The sequence below is a fragment of the Bidens hawaiensis genome, unplaced genomic scaffold, assembly GCF_021521415.1.
Source record: "Bidens hawaiensis isolate Kalapana, Puna unplaced genomic scaffold, B.hawaiensis_p1.1 tig00044754_1, whole genome shotgun sequence".
NCBI classification, from domain to species: domain Eukaryota; kingdom Viridiplantae; phylum Streptophyta; class Magnoliopsida; order Asterales; family Asteraceae; genus Bidens; species Bidens hawaiensis.
The window spans coordinates 109,028-122,887 of NW_027497952.1; the positions used below are offsets into that span (position 1 = coordinate 109,028).

General features: G+C 33.4%; 1 protein-coding gene across 1 annotated transcript; it reads right to left on the reverse strand.

The window, feature by feature from the left end:
* Nucleotides 1-12,786, reverse strand: LOC143595160 (uncharacterized). Its single transcript, XM_077074266.1, has 6 exons — nt 12,560-12,786; nt 3,522-3,572; nt 1,610-1,671; nt 1,442-1,532; nt 905-1,007; nt 1-809 (listed from the first exon to the last, which is right to left on the reverse strand). The coding sequence occupies exons 1-6, from the start codon at nt 12,784-12,786 to the stop codon at nt 222-224; spliced, it is 1,122 nt and encodes a 373-aa protein (XP_076930381.1). The 3' UTR covers nt 1-221.
* Between the last annotated feature and the right edge of the window lie 1,074 nt (nt 12,787-13,860).

A 13,860-nucleotide genomic window follows, 5' to 3' on the forward strand; every position in this document is an offset into this window, starting at 1 on the left:
TCAACCCTAAAAACAGGTTTATACCGTTTTACAAGATATTTTATTATGAACATAATTACCTTCAAAAGGATAAAAATCATTGTCTAAACTAACAACTAAAAAAGTACAAAAAAAAATATTACAAAACTAAATATCATTAACCGACATAGAAGAGCATAAGTCGAGTGTCAAACACCTCGGGACCCTGTATCATTAAACTAAGATATGGCAAGAGTTAAAGTTTAGAGATGTTCAATCTCAACGAGGGAAGAAAACTGTTCATCAATATGACCAATAGCTTCTTGACTAACTGTTACCGAGCTAAACCATTTTGACGGGTACTTTTCTGTTTTTGGTTCCATTTTACCATCTTCAATGTTCTCAAACTCTTCAACCGATAGTTCGGGTTGATTAAACAAACGGGCTTTTAATAGCTGGCAAGATTTTAGATCTTCACATGTACGCGCACTGTTCAGTTTTTTGTTAAGTTCAACTAAAGTTGAATACCTTGCCTTTTTAGGCATGTCATCATGCTCGGTTTCTTCATTGCCAGTTGGTGTCTCGGTTTTGAGGTTTCTTAAACCGTTGGTGATAATAAACTTCAATTTCTCTCTTATACTTTCGGTTCTAATTGGGTCGGCTCTAAGCTTCGAATTCATATTTGATATCATTGTTTCAGTGTCTTCAGTTGATCCATATTTACCAAAAATCTCATCCAAAAAAGTGATGTTTTGTAAATATCTATCGAAAGCTTCGTTTTCTACTTCTATGTTTCTGTCTTCGTATTCTTTCAGCTTTGAAAACCTCCACTCGTTTATTTGTGACGCCTCCTGTACGTTTAAATTGCATATTTTTTAGATGTGTTAAAAAGTAAAAATGGTGATTAATGATCGTACACGAATTGAATTGGGGAAAATTTATGCACCTTCCTTGTTAGTGGCTTCCTTGCGCGAGATGGAGTTTGCAAATTGTTGAATTGAGAAAAATTACTCGAGAGCTGGCGGAGTGAGGTGACTCTATGTGCATTCCTAAAATAAATAATATCATGGTTTTAAAAAACTCACCGCTGTTAAAAAAAGCGGCCCTGGGCCCCGCCAGGGGGGGTGGGTATTTAAGAAGTACACAAATATTTTGTATTGATAACAAGTGATTTGGGTAACAGGTCAAATTAGTCATTTTGGGTCTAATGAACTTCTGTAAATAGCTTGTGTTAATTACAGTTATGGAATCTATATTATTTCATATACAAGTTTATGAATAAACCAATTTATAAATGCAATATGCATTAAAAGTAGTAAATAATTCTCAACCGATTTGACCTAACTCCTTTTAAAATATTTTTGTAATATAGCAGTTTGACTCGTTAAAAATATAACATTACCCAAATCGACTCAACCAATAGCATATGGGTTGAACACTATACATATATATGCATAGACACACACACACACAGATTTCTTACCCAGATGAGGATATCTCATTTGAGTGCTGATCGGTGACAGATAAGGTTGCGGATGGTGTCTTATCAGGTAATGGCGTATTGCTCTTTAACACTGCAATCAAACACGAATAAAATGTTCATGTTATATGTGTATGCAATCCATGTATGAAGTGATATTCATTATCATACCGTGTATATGGCATAGATTTTGCGCTTTCGCGCAGCAACTTTTGCATGCCTGGTACGGACACCTGTAAAATCGTTTTAGAACAAACTTATAGAAATAAAACCACATTAGACACAAATGTTCTTACTGAATAATGTTACTTCAATAAAAATAATAAAAGAAAAATAAAACATGCTGTCGGGTTGGATTTAACATGACCTACTGGAATTCATATTTCAGCATTCTCAGGAACGTAAAAATATTTGAACAGATATTCACTGTCAAATAAATTGATTCATATTAATCAGCAAGTAGTTTGTAACTACTTTAATGCATGTTCTGTAGGGTGTATTCTATTTTTCATATCTGCTAATAACCAACTGATGACAAATATCAGGTATCACTGCATACCTAACACAGTTGACCTTGATCATAAGTCCATAAGTTATGAAATCAACCACTTTAATTCCTTAAGTTACAAAACATGTGTGTATCACATACGTGAGGGACTAGAAAAATTATGAACAAGTTATTAAATATTAACAAACCTATATAACACTATGACAAATTGATAAATAATTAACAAAACCATCTAAAATTATGAACAATTTAATTTATGTATGCAATCAAACAAGAAAAAAAAACGCAAGATAACCACACAGTTAGTTTATGGATGGAATGGAACAAGAAAAAATAATATTACAGAAAACTATGAAGTAATAAATAATTAATAATATGTTAACAATTAGAAAGTAGTTCTGAGTATTGCGTACCAAAATCCAGCACCGACAAAACTTATATACAATTCTAGCAGTTTAACCTCGTTTAATTTAAATGACAAAGCTTACATCATCAGCATAAAGCATTCACAAGGGCATTTTATTGTCACTTTTCTCAGATTAATAAAAATAATATGTCAAATGCATCTAAAAGCAGTTAAAGCACTATATGCCTCTTTATGCCTACTTAATAATAGATAGTTTCCTGACATAGATTATCAAGAATAATGTCGCTATAACAATTTGTTCAACTGTTAGAAAGATTCATTTATTGATGTTTATACCCACCTCTTTCACATACAACTTTTAAGAATATCGTACCGCAAAGAAGTAGCACCTTGCTCAAATGTGACAGCATATTTGTCAACAGCAATAGCGATAAAACAGTGCCCGCCGTGTTTAGCGATTAGGAAGTAAAAAATATATTAAAAATAATTAAGTTTTTCATTCATAAAATCAAGTTTTAAAGGTGGAATTGATAATAAAACATGCCTGAGAAATAGGGTGTGACAGTGATAATCGGAGAAATACGGTGAGACGTTAATGATCTGAGAAATAAAAAAATTGGTGGAGCTTGGTCGATAAAAAGTTTGGCTTTTGTTTAGAAAAAAAAAAAGAAGACGCGAAAAATATCAAATACCGGTATTGGTTATCGCGGTGGGATAACATTAATTTATCACTATACTCTCCTACCATTAACAGAAGATTAACCTTTTGCAACTGGGAAAACACTAACAATCGTAGCAAGTAGGAAATGATTAAGACTTAAAACACTAACATTAATACTTAGAAAGCTGGTATCGGTGATATATTGCCGACAATATCGAGACCGATATATTGGCGATACCGAATAAATAGCTCCTATATCTTTGCGATTGACAACAAACAGGGTGTCATTAATTTGTACTCATATTTCTTCAAGTAGTTTGTTTTAAGTTTTGTTTTGGGTTCAAAGGTTTATACAATTAATAATTCCAATCAAACATACCTGTTAAATTAATCCATCATTAACAATTTAAAAAATGATAACAATAATAATAATAATAATAATAATAAACAGTGTGTAATAAGAATATATCAGGTGTTATTTAAATAAAGAGAATTCCGATGATGTTGAAACCCTAGATAAAGAAATTAGAAAGAAAGGAAATGTGACCTGGAACGGGCGACATTGCCACAGTTGATGCTTGTTGAGGCCGCGAAGATTCTTTGATGAGGTTTTGATATTAGTCATGGGGGAAGAGGTGGTGTCGCCACTGTTATTGCTTAAAGCAGATGAACCACCAGACGCCATTACAAACCCTAACCTCTCTCTCTCTATACATAAGAGTGATTGAACAGAGGTAGGTTAGGATTAGATATCCGAAAGAAAGCCCAGGTGTGTGTTTTGTTCGACAGGACGAAACCAAACCCTATGTATGTATACGAACTTACTTTCAATTCTATTTATCCTTACTTACCGGAGAGGAAAACTAAATATATTATTATTATTATTATTATTATTATTATTATTAGATACTTTCTTTTATAACATATAAACTGATACATGATATTAAGGATGAGATTAGGAACATACCCATATTCATACCCGTACTTGAAATCCCCTACCCGAATTATATGGAACGGGTACATGTACTTTGGGTATGATACTTGCTTTGGTACACCTTTGTTCTTTTTCTTTTTCTAAATCTCCACTAAACTTGGTATCGGTAACGGTATGGTACCGACAATCAATTATCTATAATACCAAAATCGTAATACCACAACCAAAACCGTAATATCGCAACCAAATCATAGTACCAAACCTAAAAATGAAACAAATCAATCATAATATAAAAATCTATTCAAAATCAAGTATGAATACTAAAACATGCAAAGTATCAAAAAAAATTATTAAGATATTTAAAGCAAAATTAACTTATACAAAGAAAGTCAACATTCAATATTCGCTAGTCATCTTTCCATTTTCCCATTTCCTTTTCTTTGTTTATTGATTTCTCAATTTCTATAGAAAAACAAAAAAAGAAAGTTAATACATGTTAGTTAATGATATACAAAATTACACGTACATAAAATAAAAATATACGAATTCACGATATATGAATATACACATATAGATTGAGAATGAACTTATTCAACTAATATATATATATATATATATATATATATATATATATATATATATATATATATATATATTATGTTTTGAAAATGTTGCTTGAAAGTTAAGTCATGAGTGTTAAAAACCTAATAAAAGCCCTACGTATTCTAAACGAGTAACAGTACCCGTAATACCCGTACTTGTACCCGTACCTGTACCCGAAAGTACCCGTACCTATAATAGTAAATTTGGGTACCATACCTATACCCGGTAAACACGTACGGATACAGCTACGGGTACTGAACAGGTAACGGTATTCGGGAAAATAATCTCATCCCTACATGATATATTGTTGGATCCATATTTGGTGGTTTGTACTTAGTTCTATGTTTGTTAGGTTTCGTGTTGGCTTTGGGCTTTACTTTGGGCTTGATAGTTGGCTACCTTATATATAGATCTTATTGTATAGGGTTTAGGGGTTGAGCGGTTGTTCTTTTGTTCGTTCACTTGTGTTTTGGCCGTCTACGAGTGTACTAGACGTGTGTGTATTGTTAGTGCTTCAGCACCCGACGTATAATACATACATGTGTTTTGAAGCAATCCCTGTGTTACGTGTTTGTGTTTGCGTGTGTTCTTGAATCACCAAGTGTTGGATTTCCGTACCAATACTTGTTTGTTGTTATAATAATTGTAGTGATCCAGATTCTGGACTTACAATAGGTATCAGAGCCTTTGACCTTTTCAGGCTCGTTATTGTGATATCAACGGATTCAAGATTCTTGTTTATTTGGTACTTTGGGTGATTTTTCCGGCGAGTGGGTTATCGAAGAAGAAGAGGAATTAATTTTGGTGGAAGATTGATTTTACTTTGGAAACAAATCAAATCCCAGAAATTTCGGGAGTTTGTTACAGTTGAAATCTTGCAGATCCTCTAGTTTTCGGCCAAGATTAAATTCGCTGAACAAGAAATCATAGTTCTCGGCAAGAATCAAGAGTTTTCGGCCAAAATCAACTGATTTCGGCCAATTTTGATCATTCTCGGCTCAACTTAAGGGTTTTCGGTCATAATCCTTGGTTCTCGGTCAATATTTTAAGTTCTCGGTCAAACTTAATTCTCTGTCAAAGTCAACAGTTCTCGGTCAACGGAGTTCTCGGTCATCTTGGGTTTTTGGTCAACCCTTGTTTCGCCCAAACTTAGTTCTCGGTTAAAGTATTTTGGCGGGAAAATTTTTCTTGAACGAAAATTTTCCTGAATACTCATTATAAGCGAGACTTCCCTCTTGAAAATTTTGGCGAAAACATTTTTTTTCCGGGTGATTTTCGGTGAATTTTTGGCGGGAAAATCGGAAAAATTTGTCTTGAACGAAATTTTTCCTAGACGCTTCTTTTGAGTGGGACATCTTTCTTGAGAATTTTGGCGATCATATTTTTTTTTGAAAAAATTTTGGCCGGAAAAACAGATTAATTTCTTTAATTACTAAATGGATTCTCCATAACCCATATCAATGTTTAGAAGTACTTTTAATCAGTCTGCTCCCTCACAAGTAGTATTTCAGAGTTCACCCGAGGTAAGTTTTCAACCATGTTCTCTAGATTATGTTCATAAGATAGAGTTATATAAGCTCCATAATGACAACTTAAATAGAGACTTGGAAAGAGTAAAATCTGAAAACTTCAAACTTAAGAAAAATGAAAAAGGTTTCCTAGACAACATAGAAGCACAGAAAAAGGAAATCTCTAAGCTTAAGTCTGATTTCAGTATAAAAAGTTGTCACCACCTAGATGCCAAACAGGAAATCACTGAATTAACTGCTAAACTGGAAGCCTCCAAGTTAGAAGTTTTGAATCTAACTAGTAAATTTGAAAGGGCTGAACTAGACTTTAAAAAATTCAAGGGTTCTAGTAAAGTAGTCAATTCAATGATTGAAAATCAATTATGGTGGAAAGAGAATGAGGGTGAGGGTATATGATATAGTCAGGTACCCCCACCATATAATGACAACTATACTAGTCTTCCTCTTACCAAAGAGCAGGAAGAAAAGATAAAAGACATGAAGTATGGTAAACATGTTCAATCTGAAATTGTTGGATCAGGATCCCTAGAGGTTCAATATGTTTTTAAATGTGTGAACAATTTTGATGCTTCTAGTTCATGCGCAGATATAGTAAATGATGTTGCTTCTGATAGTAAAGGGGTTCAGGCTAGTGAAAATAAATCCTATTCTAGCGTGTCATCAAACTCAGATGACACAACTCAAAACTGTACTAATAATAATACACAGAGTTGTGGCAACAAAGGGAAGGCACATAAGAAATCAACACAACAAGGACAGTCTCATCCTCATAGATCCTCCGGATCTCCATGTGTTGATAAATCATTGGGTGCTATTTATATTAAGAGGCAAACATGTTACCACTGTGGCACGCCAGGACATATAGCCAGAAATTGTGTTCATTGTCTATATGTTTCCTATTACAAGCAAGATCAGAAGGCTTCACCAAGGGGCAAGAAGAATGGAAAAACATTTCCTAAGAAGGAATTCCAACATGAGGCAAGTGCTTCCGTTGACATTAGAAGAAGGATGAAGGCGTGTTTTGTCTGCGGGAACAGTGGGCATTTGGCAAAGGAGTGTCACTACCGTGCTGTTAATAAACAAGATCCTCAGGTGAAAGGTAATAGGTTCCAACCGAATCTAGTGGTTAAACAAAATGCTTATTTTAGAAAACCACGTGTATCTGTACAACGGGTCACAGATACTCAAGGATTCAAAGTTAATATGACAGGTTTGCACTCAAATGATTTAGAAAATGTTAAAAGAAAATTAAATTTTCAGAAATCAAAGAGTGTTGAGAGTTTTAAGAATTTGATGTCGAATTGTTCCACTCCAAAGTCTGTTCTTTCAAATTTCACTAAACAAAGACAGACTTGGAAACTTAAAACTCAGCAAACAGAATATGTATTAATAAATGATTCTGTTAAAGATGGGAAAGATATGAGTTGGCAAGAGGTCACTTATGTTGATGCTCAAGGGAACCCCAAGACATTTATGACTTGGGTTCCTATGTCCAACTAATTCCGCTATGCGTGTAGGAACAACCACAAATTCATTGTTTATTAAATGGGTTGTTCCAAGCACATAACAGGGCAAATATCCATTGTTTTTTAAATCTTTAAACCATAAAATGGATTATTTGTTGCTTGGACAGGATTTTAGGGTGATAGAACGTTTTTAATCTACTCTCTAAGTATGTAGGAACAAATCAGGGAATACATTGCATATTAAAAGGTTTGTTCCAGACATTCAACTCGCAAGGATGAAGAATCTCAAAACAACCTTACTCTTAATGGGAGATTCTCACAAATAGGAAAATGATGTCTTGAAGATAAAAGGTAACCGTATCACTTTGGTATTAAAGATTGATAAATCAAAAAGTTTTTAAAATTTTAAATTTAAAAAAAATACAAAAATATGTTCACGTATTGTTTTACAAGTATAACTTTTTATTTTGTTCTATTTCAAAATGTGAAAATGACTTGATCGTACATGAGAAATGATAGTACATCAGTTGGCTGACTATCACACTTGTATATTCAAAAAGAGTGTGTGTGTGTTTTTACTATTAAAATTTTAGTAAAAGGTCACTTATTCACTTTCGCTAAAAATCATGTCGGCTGCTCAAGTTTGAAGAACATATACTTGTATATGTTTGGCCTGGTGATCTACTTGTAGATTCACAGTACAGCCATTTATTAAAAGACTGAAAGCATCTGGGGCGATTGTGATGTGTTTTTGTGTTTTGTTTTCTTTCACTTAAAATTATGTCAGTAATTTCAAGTTGGAAAGGCATGTATTCTCATATGTGTTTTGGTCCTGTTAACCACTAGTGGTCATACGGGATAGCCATTTACCTGAAAATTGAAGAGTCACCGGGGTAACTGAGTTCTTAACATGTGTGTCTTCTTTAACCTTCGAGGAAGTGATATAATTATTCAGTTACAACTTTTTAGAAGATTCAAAATATTTTCAAATGAAAATTTATCCAACCTTTGGAAAATGATAAAAAAATTGTTTTTGTGTGCCTAACGGGTGAAGTTGTTAGCTTAAAAAGCTCTAGAATAGTCATTGATTTGTATGGTAGCTTTCCATGATGCGTAAAAGTTAAAGTGATATACACTAAATTTGCTAAACTTACAGTGGAGAGTCATTCTGAAGAAATGTGCATGTCTCCATATACATCTCTCCGAAGGATAGGCAGAAAAGCAATTATTCAGTTAAAGATGGGAATGATATGAGTTGGCAAGAGGTCACTTATGTTGATACTCAAGGGAACCCCAAGACATTTATGACTTGGGTTCCTATGTCCAACCAATCCCGCTATGCGTGTAGGAATAACCACAAATTCATTGTATATTAAATAGGTTGTTCTAGGCACATGACAGGGCAAATATCAATTGTTTTTTAAATCTTTAAACCATAAAATGGATTATTTGTTGTCTGGACGGGATTTTAGGGTGATCAAACATTTTTAATCTGCTCTTTAAGTGTGTAGGAACAAATCAGGGAATACATTGCATATTAAAAGGTTTGTTCCAGATATTCAATTCGCAAGGATGCAGAATCTCAAAACAACCTTACTCTTAGGGGGAGATTCTCACAAATAGGAAAATGATGTCTTGAAGATAAAAGGTAACCGTATCACTTTGGTATTAAAGATTGATCAATCAAAAAGTTTTTAAAATTTTAAATTTAAAAAAAAATACAAAAATATGTTCACGTATTGTTTTACAAGTATAATTTTTTATTTTGTTCTATTTCAAAATGTGAAAATGATTTTATCGTACATGAGAACTGATAGTACATCAGTTGGCTGACTATCACACTTGTATATTCAAAAAGAGTGTGTGTGTGTTTTTACTATTAAAATTTTAGTAATAGGTCACTTATTCACTTTCGATTAAAATCATGTCGGTTTTTCAAGTTTGAAGAACATATACTTGTATATGTTTGGCCCGGTGATCTACTTGTAGATTTATAGGACAGCCATTTATCAAAAGATTGAAAGCATTTGGGGCGATTGTGATGTGTTTTTGTGTTTTGAATTCTTTCACTTAAAATTATGTCGGTAATTCCAAGTTGGAGGGGCATGTATTCTCATATGTGTTTTGGTCCTGTTAACCACTAGTGGTCATACGGGATAGCCATTTACCTGAAAATTGAAGAGTGACCGGGGTGACTGAGTTCTTAACATGTGTGTCTTCTTTAACCTTCTGGAAGTGATATAATTATTTAGTTACAACTTTTTAGAAGCTTCAAAATATTTTCAAATGAAAATTTATCCAACCTTTGTAAAATGATAAAAAAAATTGTTTTTGTGTGCCTAACGGGTGAAGTTATTAAGCTTAAAAGGCTATAGAACAGTCATTGATTTGTATGGTAGCTTTCCATGATGCGTAAAAGTTAAAGTGATATACACTAAATTTGCTAAACTTACTGTGGAGGGTCATTCTGAAGAAATGTGCATGTATTCATATACATCTCTCCGAATGATAGGCAGAAAAGCAATTACCGAGTCATACACGAACCCGTTAGTGTCTTGATCACCAAAATATTATGTTTCCCAGTTATTGCATAAAAAAATCAAAATTAAAAATAATAAAAAAATTTGATTATTGTGTTATTAAAAAATTCGTATTTTAAAAGCTTAAAGGGTCAAACTAGAACTACAAAGATGAGGGCATAAAAGTAAGTCCTGTTATGTCTCGAATGAAAGGCCTGTAAGTCTGGATGGCTTGTAAGTCCAACGTTCAACCTTAAAGCTTAAATTCTGGTTCGTTTATCTATAAAAATCTTTTGATCAAGCATTAGGGGGTTGGAGTCAAATTGGGGTGATCTGGGGAAAGACAAATACGCTTTGAGAAGAGATAGGAGGCATCACAGGTCCATGAGTGACGTCCATCTAAGCTTTATGCCGAACTGAACCTAATTTATATCACCGATGCAATAAATATCACGCTAAGTTCGTTATACCTTCTATCAACCTGTCTCTTTATGTCATAATAACGCTGAACATGAATCTTTGTGACAACATCTTAAACAATATGATTCCATGTTCGGATCTTTTCATAAAAAGGGGGATTTTATCAAAACTGAAATTTGATCGCAAATTTTTGCTAAATTACAAGAAGACCAGGTGATTAAATTTGTTTTATTTGCTGTTTTTGGTTTTATTTTGTTTATATTATTTTATTCCATTTTATTTATATTAATTTTACATCATGGTTACTATTGTCGAAACAAAATGGGTTAAGAAATTGTTTTAAATTTGGATCAGGCTTTTGTTTTCATCCCATGAAATTTGATATTGGTTATTATGTTATAGTTGGTTTAGCTGGTATGATCTCATTTCAAGTCATTTCAAGAAAATCATAAAAATCAGAAAATTAAAAATTAAAAATTAAAAAAAATTATGTCTGTCTTATTTTGTTTTATTTAATTGTTTTCAAAATATTTTGGTTGATCTTTTTTCAAAGTTGATTATTCTTTCAAGACTGATTTCTTGCAACGGAAGCATATGAAGTATCTGAGATTCAAATTGGATGATGCTGTCAAAAGGGGGGGAGATGATAGATTATTGGATGCAGATGCTGAAATTGTTGATCACTGAAGTTGCTAATTATGTTCTAGTAAAGATTCTGAAGATCTTGAAAGCATCAGTCTAAGGGCAAGATTGTTGGGTCATGATTTTGTTAGACTGACGCATATCAAAAGACCATGACATGATCAAGACTGAAGTGAAATAAACAAGAATGAAGCTACAAACCAAGGGGGAGATTGTTGGGTCCATATTTGGTGGTTTGTTCTTAGTTCTATGTTTGTTGGGTTTCGTGTTGGTCATTGGGCTTTACTTTGGGCTTGATAGTTGGCTACCTTATACATATATCTTATTGTATAGAGTTTATGGGTTGAGCGGTTGTTCTTTTGTTCGTTCGTTCACTTGTGTTTTGGCCGTCTACGAGTTTACTGGACGTGTGTGTATTGTTAGTGCTTTAGCACCCGACGTATAATACATACGTGTATAATACACAAGTTAACGTCGGGTGCTTATGCACTAACAATACACGCACGTCTAGTAAACTCGTAGATGGCCAAAACACAAGTGAACGAACAAACAAAAAAACAACCGCTCAACCTCTAAACCCTATACAATAAGATCTATATATAAGGTAGCCAACTATCAACCCCAAAGTAAAGCCCAAAGCCCAACACGAAACCCAACAAACATAGAACTAAGTACAAACCGCCAAATATGGACCCAACATATATTGAAACATGTCGTGACTTGTGACTGAAGGGTACTAACAAACATCTCGTGGACAACAACACACATTGATCATTCTCATCATAACTATTTATAATTATAATGCATATATATCATAGAAAACTAAACATAATAAATAAGGAAATATTGAATTTTAACTTCAACTCGAAACAAATTTTAACTGCAAATTAGGAACCTCCGTATTCTCAGGTTATAATTATTTTTTCAAGCAACATACTTTTCAGTTTTATAAGCTGTATTCGAATTCAAAAATAAAAAATGCATACTTATCTGGATTTAAGTTTACTGAGAATACTAAAAAAAGTTATTAACTAATATTTGTCGTGAGAAAAATAAGATATTGTTATAATGCTAGACGAAATTAACAAAATTGTTGCAATACTGATGTCTCAATTGCAATGGACTCGCACAATAATATATACTATGATATTATGCAGAGGTGAGAGGCCATATATTAAGGCACCGATTAAGCAAGCTGAGATGGTAACAAATTAAAGTAAAACAAACAAATAAGTGAACAAATATTTAGGAGGAAATATGCATAATATCTTTTACTCCATCTTAAGTTGTAGCATGTAGATTATTAATACCCAACTTTTCAAGTAAGACGCATAAATTTTTCCCAACGGCTTAGTTAATAGATCTGCAAGTTGCATTTGTTTTAATCTTCACGGTTTGTATATCTCTTGACTCTACAGGTTCTAAGAAAAATAATAGTCCATCTCAACGTGTTTGGTTCTCTCATTGAATACGGGGTTGGTGGCCATATGTCGGTCGCCTGATTATCCCAAAACAATTGTGGTGACCTATTTTGAAAAACATCTAGTTCCCTCAAAAGCCATCTCATCCATAATATTTCGCTTACTACAACTTCCATGGCTCGATATTCGGCTTGCCAATGATCAAGAGACGAACTAGTGTTTCTTTTTCTTGGATTTCCAAGATATGCGGGTGCCTCCCAAGAGTAATATGCAACCATCTCGTGATGTTTGTGTAAAATGTTGGGCCTAAAGGATTGATCAAGGAAGATTGGAATATTCTCAACCTTCTCAGAAATACGCTAAGTATGGAACTCAAGCAAACTAGTCACCTCGAGCAAGGTTTTTTATTTTCAAGCAAGGTATCTTATTCGAGTAATGTTATCTTCTAGAATTCTTCTAAGTGTTAAGATTCGAGCAAGCTACACTTCCTCAAGAAATGTTGTTCTTCAGTTGAACAAAGTTTGTGTTAGAGCATACTCTTGACTTATCATAGCTTAAGCCAAGTTAACAAGTAATTTGGTGGGTCGAGCAAAGATACAACAAAAAGATCTCAAGCATACTTGTTAGAAGTTAAAAGGATTTATTATAAGGACTTCTACGAGTAGAGTTCAATCTCGAGCAAGCTACAGTACCCGAGTATACTATGTACTGAAATAAGTCTTAGGACAAAGATTGAAGAGATCATGAAGAACTAGTTTGTTCATGGGATATTTGCGAGCAACGTTGGGTTATAACATGAAGATTGAAGCTTGCTCAAAGAATATTTTCTTAGGAAGAAAATATTCAAAGTAAAAGTTTACTCGAAGGAACTCTCAAAGCCACTTGAAAGTTACAAGGCCTACTCGACAGAGATAAAAGTTTACTCGAAGACATATTTGACACTTGTAATTATTTTGAATACATTTGATATGTTTTACAATGATTAGGGTTTCTAGAAGGAATCTCGGGTGCCTACAAAACATAATACTTGGTTAAATTTATGAGGACGACTGAATACACACTTTTCAATACATACTGATTATTCTATACAGAAAGGCAGCCGCACCTGACATTCCACCTGAACCCTAAAACATTTTCAATTGTATTTGTCCGAATATTCTAATGGAAATCTTTTGAGTTAAGTGTGTGATTGTCATTTTAGTGTTCTTACTATATTAAGCAACATCCTGATTATAGCTGATTTTGCCAGCTATTATCAAGGGGTTTTCACATATTATTGTTTCATAATCTTTCTTGTCCATTGGATTATTTGTGTTACGAAATATTCGGTCCTGAAAAGTGGTATCAGAGCT